The sequence below is a fragment of the Lepisma saccharinum genome, chromosome 8 (assembly GCF_977018435.1).
Source record: "Lepisma saccharinum chromosome 8, izLepSacc3.1, whole genome shotgun sequence".
NCBI classification, from domain to species: domain Eukaryota; kingdom Metazoa; phylum Arthropoda; class Insecta; order Zygentoma; family Lepismatidae; genus Lepisma; species Lepisma saccharinum.
Genome location: NC_139236.1, coordinates 37,240,710 through 37,257,847, shown reverse-complemented (window position 1 = coordinate 37,257,847; position 17,138 = coordinate 37,240,710). Strand labels below are relative to the sequence as shown.

At 38.8% G+C, this 17,138-nt stretch overlaps 1 protein-coding gene across 1 annotated transcript in view; it reads left to right on the top strand.

Moving 5' to 3' along the window:
• LOC145991733 (glutamate receptor 1-like) overlaps positions 1–17,138 on the top strand; it is a 682,690-nt gene that overhangs the window by 436,020 nt on the left and 229,532 nt on the right. The window contains exon 3 of the mRNA XM_083127787.1: positions 10,741–10,868. Within this exon, the coding sequence (XP_082983913.1) occupies positions 10,741–10,868 (128 nt within the window). The remainder of the gene's footprint in view (positions 1–10,740; positions 10,869–17,138) is intronic.

The window sequence follows — 17,138 nt, the reverse complement described above, 5'->3', positions numbered from 1 at the left end:
TGTGAGAAGAGCAGGCATTTTACACTCTCTCTGAGATAGTTCTTTTAGTATGTCCTTACTTTTTTAATGTGTTGTGTATGTCCTGTGCAAGTCCCTTTACAACCTGCACTTTTAACCTTTCCCAAGGAGCTTTTTACAACCCCTTTATAACTCACAGAAAAGGATTTTAGAAAAGGGGATTTTCTCTCCTGTACATTGAAGGGTGCAAAATGGCGATATCAGAGGGTCGTGTCCCTCGCGTGACGGGCAACGTGATTGGTCGACGGATTTTGAGCGTAACGCGCCTGCGCCGCTGCAGGTTTCCCCAATGTTTGGCGCGTGCACTGTTCAAAGTCGCTGCGGTAAAATTGTTGTTTGAAGCTGCACAATGCCGAGAAGAGGGTGGACTGTTGTTCAACAATAAATTGCAAGAACAATTGAGGAAGGAAAGATAAACAATTAATATAGTTTATTCCGCTTTCCAAAAGAACCAGAAATGTGATTTCTTTGTATATTCATGCACAGTACAGAATGTTCTGAAAGTCGCACAAGGATTAATTTTGATTGTCAATAACATAGAAACTGTTAGAAATATCCTTACCTCTTTTTATATTGTAAAGATCCGTCCACTGGGGTGTTCTTAAAATCATTTTCCCTTACTTGTTTTTCACTGTCATATAATGTTGTCAAGAAATTTTTATATTTCACAAATCGACGAAACGAGATCCAACAAACAGTTGCCGTGGTTTGATTTATTGATGGGGATATCATTATGCAAATACCATTTGAGCCACCATGTCCACGTTTCCAGAAGAAACACCATTTAAAACTCATTGTACTAATGAGGATATACAGTATCATTCTATGAAAAGAATGAATAAAGAAACGTTTCAAAGACAGCTTGACACAAGAAGATATATTGGTAAAAAATTATTTAAGGTTGTGCATTCATAACATATCCATTTCAGGTGATTGTAAAGCTCTATTGTTACAGAATTGAAATATTTTGTATGAATATAGTATTATTTCATAATATAGTCATCATATTTGACAACCAATATAAACATGTTTTATTTAAATGTACATTTGAAAATTTCTCATGATTATTTTTAATCCAATGATAAATTTGTGGCCATAATCACTTGTCAGTACTAATTTAAGTAATGTACATTATTATTTTCTGTCGGTCGCCGTGGTCTAGTCGGCAGGGTGTCTGACTACCACGCGGGGGACTTGGGTTCGATTTCCGTAGTGGATGATCTAAGGTCGGAATTTCTCGTGCCTTGTACCCGCATAAAACGACTCTGGAGCTCAACCAACCTCAAGTCAATGGGTACCTTGGGGCAACCATGGCGGGTAAAGCGCGGCTGGAGCGTGGTGTTGATCACATCACCTCCAAAATGGCCGAGATCGAGAATGTGTGGGGCCCTGTACTCATGTTCCCTAAATGTGCTTTCACGGTATGGTGCAACTGTATATGCACATACATTATATTATTTACAATGCAATTAGTAGGGTAAAGACCCCGAATATGAAACCCTTTTGGTAGAATTCGATTTACTTGTTAATTAAAACATAAACGATTTATGTTTTTTTAATATATTTTGTAGGGAGTCTACTTTATGATACAAGGTATTGCAATATAAAAAAAGTAACAATCATAAATTATAAACAAAAAAATGAACACAAGTGCTACTGAGCTATTTTTATAGGGGGTACCGAATAAGAGACCCCGACCTTGTTTGGGTTACATAAATCATTTGAATTTCTGAACTATTTTTTTTAACTAAATGAACTAAATAATTTTTACGCAACTATAAGTGAAACGAAATTATTTTTACACCATGTTTAAAAAGATTGGGCTATTCTAAAAAACAAACTGACTATTTTTACCATGCTAAAATACAAAACAAAATGTTCCTTCTATGCTATCCTAGTGGCTGTCCTGTTGTCACCAAAATTGGTTCACTTCAAATGAAACTGTGAAAAGACCTACATTATGTTACACGTGAAGTAGCTACCTGGTAGAAACGAAGTTCATAATGCGTTTACTTTTGATTTTTGCACATAGAACACACAAATGTGTCATCTGCACCACAATGAGCATGAGCCCACTTGTAACAACGTGTGCACTTTACCCACTCTTTACCACACTGATCTTTGGAATACGACGAACCACAAAATACACATTCTGTATCATATTCATCTTCATCTAATTCTAAACTGTCAGACGATTCTGCTAATGAGAAAGATTCTTCCGACTCATCTGTGGATTCTTCACATTTCTTTGATACAACCTTCCCCTTCTTACGTGAAGTAGAACGCGAGTAATCTGATTGCTGTTTTTTTTTTTTACCTCAGTAGGCTTCCTGCTGTGAGTGCCTGTAACACCCCTGCCAAACAGGTTCTTCTTCACTTCCTTCTTACATTTCTTCGAATTATCTGCAAGTCTTTTTTTGTATGGTGTTGTTGTTATAACTACTGGTTGATTCACTACGCGAGATTTCCCGGAGTTGGTAAGAGATGGGCTGTCTAGTGTGGGCAGTGGCTCAATATCTTCTGGTATTACAATGGCATCGTCATCAGGGGGTGGTACTGTTGAAGACTGCGTAGCCTGAATAGGACTGCTTTCAGGCTCCTATTCCTGTTCAAGTTGGCCTAACCTGCTGCAGCTTGGTTGGAGATCCACGTAACTTTTTGGTAGTTCAACTGACTGACCTGTCACATTCCTCTTTTTTTTAGAGCTGACAGAGTGTATTGCAAAATCTTCATCACGAAAAATATATCTATTACAAGGGAATAAACCAGTCTTTCGAAATGCATTAACAGATGTTTCCATAGTAGCTGCTCTGTTCTATGCACCTGACACTATTCTGGCAATTTTAGTTATTTTTAGTGGTTTCCCTGGATTCTGACGCAACCATGTTTCAACTTCTTGCGTGAAAAAATGGTTTGAAGGGAAACATGAAACCTACGTCTAGAGGCTGCATTTTATGCGTCGAGTGTGGCGGTAAACAGATAATAGAAACATTGTGTTCTTTCGCTTTTTCAATCACTGCTATATTTCTTACGTGGGAGTAGTGACCGTCTAAAACCAGAAGCACAGGTTCTTGGTAACATAATTGCAACGTAACTCCCAAATTAGGAAAAGCAATGATGAAAATCAACGTAAAATATTAGATATATTTTGTGACTCCTAATATGAGACCCTTCATTTTTATGGTAGTCCTATTATGAGACCGGTCTCATATATTGAACCTCTTCCAGGTCTCATAATAGGACCTTCGCAGGGTAAACAAATGAACAACGCTATCTCTCTTACAAGTGGACGAAAACTAGCAACTAATTACATGGTACAACACACACACTCACCACTACGAACCTGTAAAAAGGGGATCAGTAAGAACTTACCTTATCCATTTTCAGCAGCTAATTTCCAAACTGCAGCAAAATTTCCATGAGCACGCATTCTTTTTCACATTCGCTGCGTCACCAACTCTACACACAAGGAGCTCACGTGACTTCCAGTGCTATGGCGCGATTCCTCCTTGTGTTCTAGCTTCTTTCCACTAGGGTGCAGCTCTTTGTTTACGAGATACAGGGGGGTCTCATTTTAGGTGCCTATCCTCATATTCGGGGTATTTACCCTATTATTATTAACATTGTTATTAGTGTGTTATTACCATTATTATGGAAAACCAGTTCACAAAAACATCCGCATTGCGAGCGAAGCAAGTAAGGACAAGGTGACAAAAATTCTGTAAATCACAACGCAAAGTATTACGCGTATGCTTTAACATTACAGGTAACTGGGATACACGCGCCACACTTTCCGGGCGCTGCCGGATCTAGGGTTGCCAGACATTCCTCTTTTATCTTTAACTTCGCTGCTCCTAATTGAAGTAATATCCAACATTAAACCACATCGTTTGTGAACTCAATAGTTAGTTTACACATTTGAAATGAAACCCGCTTTGCTACACCTTCCGTCAAGCTTTGTTGGAACAACACGGGAGTCGATTTTCTTGCTTCTCTTCTGACCGCGGCAAACATAAGCGGCAAACATGCCAATGTAAGCTCCGCCTGCCTGGGGACAGAAATTCTCCCCGGTTAGCACCCATTGGCCATATGCATTGATGCATCCAAAAACTTTTTTAGTTAATTCTTTCGATCCCACCACTCACTTATACACTTTCGGTTACTTGAGGCCAAGTCGATTATCATAGCATAATTACTACATATTTCCCTTCATTGCGTTAGCAATATATTAAGTAAATTATTATTAATATTTTTTTGCCTGTACAGAAGTATGTTATTATATTCATACTTTATTAGCAACCACTTGTTAACAGATGATACCCTACATTCACTTCCTTCGTTGACATGAAGTACGACACATTAGACCTCCATTGTATGTGCTGCTATCTGGTATCGAATGTAATAACTATATCCGTTCGTATCATGATTCGCACTTCTTCGATATATGAAGACCGATTGATAATGTTATGAAAGACACGCAACAATTCTGTTTCAATCCTTCCAAATTCTTAGCGTTTTATGTGGTAATGTCAAAGTTACTGTATACATGTTAGAACATGAAAGGATCATACAAATTCCTCTATTTTTTAATACACACATGGGTGTTCACATGATCATATGAACAATATCAGGTGACGCCCCTGGATGAAAGCCACTAGTTTCATTTTTGGTTTATTTTCTGAGGTGTAATAACCAGTATGAATCTGTGAACAGGATTGTGGCTCCTTGTACCGAATTGGGTAGTATTGACGCAAGGGTACAGACTCGGTGTTACTGATAATTACCATAACAGTAGAAGATCAGGATTTCGTGAAACGAAAAAAAGGACTCAACCTTTACGCTTCCCTTCCAGCATTTGCGAGGGACTCATCCACCCGGCTCCTAGAACGGAAGTCAGCTGGTAATGGCAAAGGAAGTGACGTCAGCACTAAAGGGATTCATTCCATTACCGGCGCGAAATGCGCAAACGCACTTTGGTTTTCCATCTTTTCATCCTACCCTCCCTCCTCTGGCCCCCTCGCCTCTTTCTTTTCTTGCCCGGAAATTCCGAAAAGGGAGAAGATCAAAGACTCCGACACATTGTTGTCTTCTGGGCCGTGTGAAGTTTAGCATCCGTCCGTTAGAGAAAGGCTTTCCCCCCTTCTTTTTGTCATCAGAATTCATGTTTTCGTGTTTCCTTCTACGCTCTTTTCGGAAGCGCTTTTCCTTATATGTATTTGTATGCATTATGAAAAAACATGCACAAGTTCTCAATCCTTTTGATGAACTTATAAAATCTATTTTTGATGTAAAAAAAACACATCTCTCTGCTCTGCCTAAGAGAAGGATATTGCAATGTTCTCCTAGTAGTGAGAAAAATGTACAGTAGTCTTTCCTTTCCGGGAATAATTTTTATTTTGTATTTTTTGTTATTCTCCATTCTGTCGCTTTTCTGCCTGTTTGGGAAAATAGCGACGATGAGGATGATGAAAATGCTGGACACTCACAAAGAATAACAGTGCTCCAGCAGGCATTGGAACCTGGGACTCCTGACGTCGTACCGCGCTTTGCTAACCACTCCGCTACAGAGGTCGGCAATTTTATTTTCGTAGTTGAGAGATTGTACATTCAGAACCATTGATTCTATGTATTATAGTTATTTAGTTGATTTGAATTGGATTGATTTCTTGTTTTAAGTCCACTTTATGCACAGTAAGGCTAATCGGGACTGGACCTACAGTTTAAAGTGGGGTCCGAACCACTATGTGCCTCCACCGGGAATCGAACCCGGGATCCCTTGATTACAAGGGGACGACGCTATCACTGCGCCATCGGGGAGGCCGAGTTATTTAGTTGAATTACAAGATAAATTTTAAAATCAAAATTATGTTATACATTTTTAAGAGTTAATAGTAATCAAATGATGTAGTGCAAAATGATTTTCTGTTATTAGTTTGCTAAAACACTGCAATGAGACTAAATTTTCTGCTGGTATAGTATAGGAATGTAATGCTAAAATATCAGATATCCTTATTTTCAAGAGTTTCAGAAAAAATATAAATTTACTCCATCTACTATTTAATAGTAGGTTTACACAAAACGTCAGAAGTTCCCGGTTCTAATGAATGTTTCGTCATAAGTGTCCATCTAATATTTGTTGATCCACGTCTTAGTGATTAACCAAAAGTTGCGGCGCCGACCTCTGTTGTGGAGTGGTTAGCACTGCCCGGGTCGCGGGTTCGAATCCCTGCCTGGGGGTGGGTGTTCTTTATGAGTGTACCTTTATCACTTTAACCTTATCATCATTCATCATCATCGTCTCTATTAGCCAAAAGTTACAGAGAAACGACGCAAAATAACCAAAATCAAGAATTGAATCAAAAGTAGCACAACAAGGTGTTGCTGGTAGATTTTCCTGTAAAATGTCAACTTTGTGTAAAAGGATTTTTCATGGCATCTGTATTTCGATGCTTCAGTACACTTGCTATGAGGTGAAGTACCGCCTTTGTATCCTTCGCGACACTAATGCTAGCGAACTTCAAGTCTAGGTACTAACGTTTATTAATGTCCTGGAAGAAATTTTTCAGTTGATTATCCGAACACTGTTTTGGGTGTTCTTTTGTAGGGTTTTTCCAATAAGAACGATATGATTTTACAATGAAATAAAATAAAAAATATTTCAGACGCAACCAAATTTTTATTATTTTGAAGCATTGTTTATTACATTATGTTTTGAAACACATCATTTCAGTGTCCACCTAGACTTCATGCACACGAGTGAATTCGATTAACCCAATAACTCGGGCCTATAGTGACACGAATGCAGCGTTCGATGTTCAATCTTCATGCATCAAGGGTTCGTGGTCTGTTTGCATAGACTATAGATTTCAAATAACCCACAAAAAGCAATCTAAAGGAGTTAAATCACAACTTCTTGGAAACCAACTAACAGTTGCATTTCTTGAAATTATCCTTTCACCAAACTGTTCTTGCAATACGTCGATAGTGGGTGGCATTAGCAGTGTGACATGTGGCACCGTCTTGTTGGAACCACATGTCCTCCAAATCAATTTCATCTAAATTTGGGCACAAAATATCTGCTAACATCAATCGGCACCGCTCACCGGTTACTGTAACTGCATCTCGTTTTGGAAACAAATGGTCCGATGATGCCACCATGCCATAAACCACACCATACAGTGACCTTTTGCGGATGCAAGGGCTTCTCGTGAATCTCTTGTGGATTGTTTTCACCAAAAACGACAATTTTGTTTGTTAGCATATCCACTTAACCAGAAATTAGCTTCATCTGAGAAGATAATTTTTGCTCAAAACTATGATCCGTTTCATGATCAATAGAACGTCTGTTTTCATATTTTTTTTTTGGATAATAACCAAACATTCTTGAAGCGCGTATTTAGCCATGATGAATTTTCACAGTTTACTAATGACAAATGACAACTAGTGACAGTTATAACATTTGAATCATAGTTGCCAGTTCATTTCAAAATCATATCATTCTTATTGGAAAACCCTATATAATTAATACCATTGTAAAACCTTGAAGGTTTGTTGTGTACACCTGTATTACCATTGGATTATTTCATTGATTTTTATTATTAAACGTTGGTTTTCTGTAAGTTTTCGCTAATCGCGATGATGAGGATGAGTGTTGAAATTGATGAAGGGAAATTCACAAAGAACACCCACGCCCAGGGCGGGATTGGACCTGGAACCACCGGCGTTGTCCGTCACCGAGGTCCGCGTATTACCATTTGGTAACTGCAATCTCATTTATAGCTTCTTCAAGAAGTTGACTCGATAAGCACGAATATCATTCAGTTAAAGAAATACAAAATCAGATTGGTTTCGTGAGAACAATACCTAGTCTGCATACCACACTGTGCAATACAAAATCAGATTTGTTTTGTGAGAACAATACCGAGTCTACATGCCACACTGTGCAATACAAAATCAGATTTGTTTCCTGAGAGCAATACCGAGTCTGCATGCCAAACTGTGCAATACAAAATCAGATTTGTTTCCTGAGAGCAATACCAAGTCTACATGCTAGACTGTGCAATACAAAATCAGATTTGTTTCGTCCGAACAATACCGAGTCTGCATGCCACACTGTGCAATACAAAATTAGATTTGTTTCCTGAGAGCAATACCGAGTCTGCATGCCACAATGTGCAATACAAAATCAGATTTGTTTCCTGAGAGCAATACCGAGTCTGCATGCCACACTGTGCAATACAAAATCAGATTTGTTTCCTGAGAGCAATACCAAGTCTGCATGCTAGACTGTGCAATACAAAATCAGATTTGTTTCGTGCGAACAATACCGAGTCTGCATGCCACACTGTGTAATACAAAATCAGATTTGTTTCGTGCGAACAATACCGAGTCTGCATGCCACACTGTGCAATACAAAATCAGATTTGTTTCCTGAGAGCAATACCGAGTCTGCATGCCACACTGTGCAATACAAAATCAGATTTGTTTCGTGCGAACAATACCGAGTCTGCATGCCACGCTGTGCAATACAAAATCAGATTTGTTTCCTGAGAGCAATACCGAGTCTGCATGCCACACTGTGCAATACAAAATCAGATTTGTTTCGTGCGAACAATACCGAGTCTGCATGCCACAATGTCCGAATTAAGCTTTTTGTTTTGGGCGGGGAATGTCCACTCAGTGGCGTAATTTGTGACTTCATTTCGGAATTAGAATTTTATAGGTATGCGAATTTGTATATATTACCAGTTAATTCGCACACTGACATACCATGTAGAAGTCACAGTGTACAAACGCAGATCAAATATGGTAAGCAATCTCTTATTTCATGATGTTGGATCTAAACTTTGACAAAACGTAGTGATTTGTAAGTCCTGCACTTCAAGTCCCGTGTTACTATTTCGTAAGAAGTTACTTGTTTAAGAAACTATTTATTCGCAGAAGCCGTTGGTCGTAAAGGGAGATCGAAGTGCCCGTAAAATGAGACATAAAACGTGTAAACGATGTGTGTCCATTTCACGTGTGGAGAAAGGAAGTACAAGAAGTTCGACAGAGGACAAGATGAATAAATCAAATGTGTATACTGACCTTAAAAATAGTCATATCTCGTGTAAATATTTTTACGCCACTATATGTTTGTCTATATGCTGTTTTCAAATAATCACTTTTAGAATGTTTCCCTAAACAAGAATTTTAAATTGTGTGTGTGTGTGTTGTGAGAAAGAGAGCGCTTTGTGTGTGTGCGTGTAGGTATGTGTGTGTGTGTATGCAACAAGAACGGGAAGAGGATAGAGAAGAACAGGCTACCAAAAAATGCTGTCGTCCTAATATCGAACAGTCCTATTATTGAGCAGTCCTAATTGCGAACACATTTTACCTGAACACGAATAACACTATATTATTGGAAGGGTTGTGTCCTAATTGCAAACACATGTTTCTACTTTGGGAGCTACAACATTCTCACACTTTCTGACTCTTTTAACTTAGTTGCGGACTTGACACTGATCAGTGCCTTAAGGTGACTGTTGGCTTAAAATTTGCATTTCACATTGAACCATGTCAGTATATAGAGAACAAGATATGATATTTTTTATACGAGTACATACGAGTACTCTAAAAAGAGTTACTTTTAACTTTGTCAATTAATAATATTCAATCAATAATATAAATATGAACTTAGTCAAATTTCAAAACATATAATGCTGTTTGTTATTAACGCTGTCAATCAGGTTGGCTACGGTTGTTACAAGTTAAAGTACCTGTTTTAATGGATCTACCCTATTTGGAAACAGGTATTTCAGTTACATGTGTTCGCAATAAGGAGCATTTAGTACACAGCCCACAAAATGACATGAAAATAAGATGAAAGGGAAGAGCCATAAAGATGAGAAACAATACAATTTTTTGTGCATTCTGGCAATACATACACAGGTGAGTCAGTAAGTCGATCGCAAACGTTTATTTAGAAAACAAAGAGTGAGATACTGACTTGAACAAGGTTTTTATTATTCAACATAATCTCCACCAACATTCATATACTTATTCCATTGGTTTAACAGACCCCCAAAATCTGCTGCATGAAAGTATTTGGGCTGCTGTCCCAGCCACAGCCACAGTCTCAGCTCACGTTCAACATCTTCATCACCCTCGAAACGTTTGCTGCCACCGTGCGCACACTCTTTGGAAATTCGAACGGTCATACTTTATGCTGTAAGCTTAACCATGAGAATACTCTATTGGAGTTCCTATGCTGTCTATCGCCACTCGCCTGTCAGCTGTAGTCATCTCCTCCACCCGTATCATCTACACGTGCACGGTCGCCATTTTAAAACTGAACTACCCATGCGTGCGTCTGCTATCTAGCGACTGCTTACTGGATATCATCAAGCTGGATTGTGCTGCCACCTAATGACACCTTTGAAAGCTACTCAATAATATTTCCAGCTACCCCACATTAGTTTGTGACATATTTACTGATTTCCCCTCGTATTGTCCCTGACTTCCTTGACAGAGTAATAGTTAATACTATCACATAGTAGCGCGTGAGCCCCCCCCCCCCCTCCACCCCGATTTAATATCAGTGGGAAGACTTGTTTTCATTTCATTATAAACCAGATACCCAGTCGCGATAAACTAAAAACCAATTTTTGAACATATTTTTCGATGTATAAGTATTATATCGTACAATGTTTCTTGACTGAATGCCTACTTCTCTCTTTGCAGTCTGCAACCAGTTCTCGCGGGGCGTGTTCTCCATGTTGGGGGCAGTGAATCCCGACTCCTTCGACACTCTCCACTCGTACAGCAACACGTTCCAGATGCCCTTCGTCACCCCTTGGTTCCCGGAAAAGGTAAGAATCTTCTCTTGCTATGTCTTGATTTGTTAGTGCCACCAGCAATAGGAACAGTGTTGTACACTAGTGTCCTGCATGGGACCACTTTCACTCGTTTGAGTTCCCATCCTCGAGCATTTACAATGGAATATCATTCTAATTGGAGACACATATATGTAGAAAATCCGTCTTGGTAGTTTCAGCCCACAATCATCTTTTATTTACATATATCACTGTGTATTGGCAAGATCTAAACTACATTTGAACATGGAGATGATGATTAGGTTCACTTAAGTTACAATTTCACTGCGTCTTTTACTTCATGATTCATAGTTGAGTGTTCACTACGACAGACAAATTACGGTTATACGTGTACTACTCGGCTACGATCGTATACCGCTCGTTGTGCCTGTTCGAGCGTTATTCGCTCGAGCGAAGAAGCTCTCAATTCTGTACACCATCTAGCATCGTCCGTGCGAACTATATTGTGCTCGAGCGAAATCGTCTCGTTGCAGCACTGTGATGCACACGGTGATTCAGTGCCTGGAAGTTTCCCTTAGGCGACACCGTACGAGAGAAATCAGATAAAACCCTTTCGGTCTACTCCTCTCTGTGGTTGACCCCCTTCATCTATTGAAACGGTGGCCGTAAAATAATCCTCCAGGGCAGTTCGGTTCGAAACATTCCACATCGACCGTTTTCGTCGTGACAGTTTATTAGAGTCTCCAAATGTATCTGAACACCGTAGAGGCTAGGTCACCGTTAAACAATTCAGGGAGGCGGTCGGTCGACCCTACTCTGCATTGACCACAATTTTGTTCTCGGCAATTCCTCAACCATCCCGAGTTTCTGAACAACACAAGCGTACTGACTCTACAGGATGTCCCAACATTCCTAACAGGAATTTTAAAGTGAAGTATCCATTGCATTTTGAAACACTGGCATTGAAAGAGTTACATTCAAAGAAGACTCCATGCTATATGCAGATGATTCGAACTAGAGAGTACAGTTTTGTGAGTGGTACTTGGAAACATATGTCGAAGAGATGGATTGGAAGAAGATACTTCGCGTTTACCAGACTTTACGCCATTAGACTTTTTGCATAGAGATGCATAAAGGATAAAGTTTACCGTACAAAACCGGCAAGAGTTGACGAATTGAAGGGAGCAATTTAACGAGAATGTTCACAAATACCGAACGAAATGATGGTTCTTGGTGTTTGGGATTCCATTGCTTCGGATTTTCAGCAGCGCTTGGACCAGAACGGTCGTCACTTTGGAAACGGGCGCTGACAAAGAAAAGTAATCACGTCCGTAGATTCTGTCAAATTTTTAAAATGAACTATATCTTCATATGCACTGACTGTAATATCATTCAAATTGTGTATACATTTCTTTGAGACACCTTTACAATAATCAAGCCCTTGAAGACATTCTAAAAGTTGGAACAAAAACAACACCAGTAGAAAGAAGTACTAGGGCCAGTCAAGATTTTAGTTGCACCATCATGAAAGAAATGGCTTATACGTGGTGCATGGGGGACAGATCTGGTATTTACATGAAAGTACATAACCTGAACCTACATTTCTACATAATAGCAAAATCTGTTCAAACATTTCTCTATGGCTTGTTCGAAGAATTCCCGTCCATTGACGTAATTTGGTAATGGCTAGGATAGGCTAAGCCTCCGCCCAGAACCAGAGCTCCATCGATAATTGCATGAAGTGTATAAACGGCGATAAAACAATTTTGTCTCAGGCGATCTCACAATGATGTGCGTTGTTCGAGAATTAGCGTATGGATATTGAGGACGACTCCAGTACGAAGGCTGTCAACTGCAACGACGATGAACATGTTAATGAACTAATGTCCATAATCCAGACCTCGCGCATTCCTATCGGCAGCGTCACTCTAGTTGAGCTCGGTTGATCTTCGGCTGTATTCGGAAGCCGAATGACAGAATTTCCTTTAAAAATGTACGATATCCTTGGTCCATTTTAATCTTTACCTTATGCTTTGTAAGGAATGCCAACATGGTTTCGACTTAATCGTGCTATTTGACTGCAAATGTACGACAGGTAATCGAAAGTATTGAATGGATATAATAAAACATTCGAGTTTTGTAAGCAAATCTTGATATAGAGTTACGTTATTTTCCACTATTTAATGTTGACAATTCCTATGTTCATGTGAGAACGTTAGTTGTTCACTTCAGCGCAAAGGCTCTGACATAGTTCATGCCCACTGGTGCTGCCATCTAGTTTCGCTTTCCTCGTCCCCCATTCGACGGGATGGAGTGGACGTGAGCGTCCTTTATGCGGATCCAGCCGGGATCATCATCGACTTTGCACCGTCTGCGGTGTCGTTAGACGCCCATCAGCAGACCGGCAGATGGCGGCCTCAAATGAGCCAGTAGAAGCCATAAGTGTGACTGGTACGGAAGGCTTCGAGAATAATGGATACGCCAGCTTTAAGCCTACCATTTAGCATAGCGTTTCAATGTGACCTTTTTTTTTACCAGTTTTTGGTCAAGCTGTTTCCATATTATAACATTGTTTCTAAATCTTATGTAACATTTTATGAAAATTGTTGCTGATATATTTGTACATGAAAAACGCGAACTAAGTACTAGAACGATCACTTTTGTTACCAAAACAGGAAAGTAGTATTGTAGAGTGGAATGCATAAATAATACGAGGCAAATTCTCTATCACCGTATTAATTCCTTTTGTTTTGCACAATGAGAGGTTGATGAACTGAAAAAAACACCAGCAAATAAGATTACAAGCACTGACAAGCATCAGGACAATTTATTTCCTCACAACCGGCCCCCATGGCGCAGTGGTTAGCACATCGCACTACGACGCCAGAGGTCCCGGGTTCGAATTCCGGCCTGGGCATGGATGTTTGTGCGTGTCCATTCATCAATTTCGTCATTGATTGATCTGGTGTTTTAAGTCCACTTTATGCTAATCGGGACTGGACCTACAATTTAAAGTGGGATCCGAACCACTATGTGCCTCCGCCGGGTATCGAACCCAGGATCCATTGGTTACAAGGCGAAGACGCTACCACTGCGCCATCGAGGAGGTCCTCAATTTTCATCATATCATATCTCATCTCCATCTTCGAAAATTAGCCCAAAGTGGCACAAAAGCGAAGTAAAATATAGAAAATCAATCAATCTTTCCTCACAATCACATAAAATGCAATGGTAAAACAAATTAAATTAGTAATGGACAATTTACCCACTGTACAATATAGATTCTATTATTCATAAATAGTATATGGTAGATATCTTACGCATGTAATTTTTATGTTAGTCGTAATGTAAATAATCGTTTCAGAAGGAGTTCCTACATTTTTAAATCGATTTAAATCCGTCTTCAAATATAACAAGATATGTGTAAAATGACAATCACATTGAAGAGAGATTTAGAAGACTTAACATAATTCACATAATGCATGTTATACATACTTATTCACTCTCAAATCCTTCAAATCAGTATTTTCTACTGTCAAATGCTTTATAAGCTCCATTCAGTTTATATTGTTAAAAACCTAGATATTTTCTCAAGATATGTGGTACATACAAGTGCTCTTCCTCATACTGTTTCTTGTAATGTATTTACACATACATGTTGTATTTATTGTTATTCTCCTCATTTCATGTCATTAAACCATGTTCTCTTCAAGATCTTATATTTAAACAACTACATTTATTCTAGTGTTTCTCTAAATTCAGTTATTAAAAAAATGTTTTTACCATTTTCTGTATTGCTGAAGTCAAATATGTATCAGTTGCAGTGTAACTACCCTGTTAGCAATATATTACAAATTTTAAAGGTCAAAATATAAATTAATTTTGCATTTGGAGATATATATATGGATTGAATTTCTAAGATTGAAACGTATATCAAAAGTTTATAAAACTAAAATTATTATAAAAATATTTGAAACTGAAAGAGAAGACTGAAGTGCATAATCTCTAATCATCCTTTAATAATATTAAAATTATTAAATCAAGGTGATTTTGATGGGTATACCACGTAGCTTTCATTGTAAAAGAAATATTAGTTTCTTTGTTGGTTTCAACATTTAGTTTATCCCGTTAACCTTTATGTCACGAATAAACAAATATGGGTGACGCTTTGTAACTTACATGCAAGAATTAACACACACGAAGTCGACATACAGACTTTTACGAGGGTCGGGGACGCAAGTATGACACGTATATTTTAGAATGTCAGTCAACAGTTCAAAGAAAGATCATATTTCAGCAAAGGGCTGGACTTCCTCTACGCTCCACTTAGATGACCAAGGTTACGTCGCAAAGTAAAACATATATATGTATATGAGTCATTCCATGCCAAATCAACACAGATACGTGCAATTTCCAACCTGACCATATCCGATTTTCATGAAATTTGGGGAGTTGAAACTATGCATAGAACTTAGTAACTATGGAAATTTTGAGTCTCGTGCGTCTTGTAATTGTTAAATTATTCAAGGTCAAAGTTCGCATAAATTGCCCTTTTTGAGCCCGCCTAGCTATACTAAATGTGCTGTAACTCCGCCGCTATTTTGCCTAGGAAGCTCAAATAAAGCTTAATGTACAGGGAATTTAACAAGCTTCCCAGAAATATATAACAAGCCTACATTTGGATAAAAATATAATTTTGTCAGGTGACCTTGACTTTTGACCTTGAATATCTCAAAACATGTCATCACCAAAAATCGTGAAAAAAAATATATTTGGTCCCTCATTCCATACTCTAAAACATATCAAAAAATCATTCTGGGACTGCAATGGGATCAGAAGATACAAAATAATATGTGTAACTATGTTACTGATAAAAGCCTCATTACATGAACTATGACGAGTCAAAAGTCCCTAACAACCCCTACAAAATGTAAAGGAGTTATCCTGGTCATGAAAAAAGTAGGTCAAGCACTGGGAGACCCCTAGCTGTGTGTGTCGAGCGCAGGTCCGGCATATTGTTGACAGCCATATTGAGTTCAACGCAAAAATTTCAAAGGAAAGGGGGTGGGTGATATGATATATCAAATCAGGCTAGAATTTCACGAGAAATGAAGCGGCGAAGGTTTTTCCAACGTATCTTTAGCCAGCAAAACGTTATACGCATATCTTTCACTTACGATATATGCACATTATAATGTTGTCAATGTTCCTGTGAGCACACTCGTTGACGTCTGTCACATTCACATAGAACATTTGGCAATGTAGCAAGTGCAATATCATCGCAAGCAGCAACTATGCCTTCTCTCAGATGGTCAATATCACGGACTTTTAGTGCATGCACCATTTTCTTCAAGTGTTTCTGAAGGTTAATTGATTTCTTGTTTTGAGTCCACTTCATGCACAATAAGGCTAATCGGGACTGGACCTACAGTTTAAAGTGGGATCGGAACCACTATGTGTCTCCACTGGGTATCGAACCCGGGACGCCTTGATTACAAGGCGATGACGCTACCACTGCGCTATCGGGAGGCCTTTTAATAGATCCCCGTCTGCCAATCAATCTACCTAGAAATTTACCGTGAAATAATCCAAAACAATTGCTTAAGAACTATTCACATGCACCCCCAAGAAAATAATTCCCAACAATTGCGGAAGATTTACAACATACCCACAGTCACTTCGAGAATACATTATATCTACCTGAATAAGGTATTCCATAGTATACATAACAAATCATCTCGATTAAGCTCCGCTCTGAGTTCAGCACCCGAAGCACCAGATCGTCCTTACATAGAGACCTAGTAATCCCAAAACCTAACAAAACCAGATTTGGCCAGAAGTCCTTCTCGTACCTAGCAGCGGTAACCTGGAATTCACTTCCGACGAAGGTCAAACTCAGTACCAGCAAAGCGCAGTTCTGTCGTCTTCTACGTTCACATGCCTATAAATTCTAACTCCAGTAATATTATTTTCAGTGCTTACCCCCCCCCCCCCACCATCACCATTCCCACCAGACACATATGTTTTGCATACATGTGCTTCGAACATTAATTTCATTCACACTTGTACCCAAACCCACACACCCTTACATTTTCCTTTCTTCTAAATGTGTATAACTCTCAAACTTTCATTATTTCATTGCTACTATAGAACACTTTATACTGTATACTTATGTAATTCATCTCATTTTCCTTAGATGTAGCTTTTGTATATTTTTTTACCACATAGAGCATCAAGTCATTATTTGTAATAATATTGTTCTAAATGAAATGTTTTTTGATATGTTTTAGAGTATGGCATGAGGGA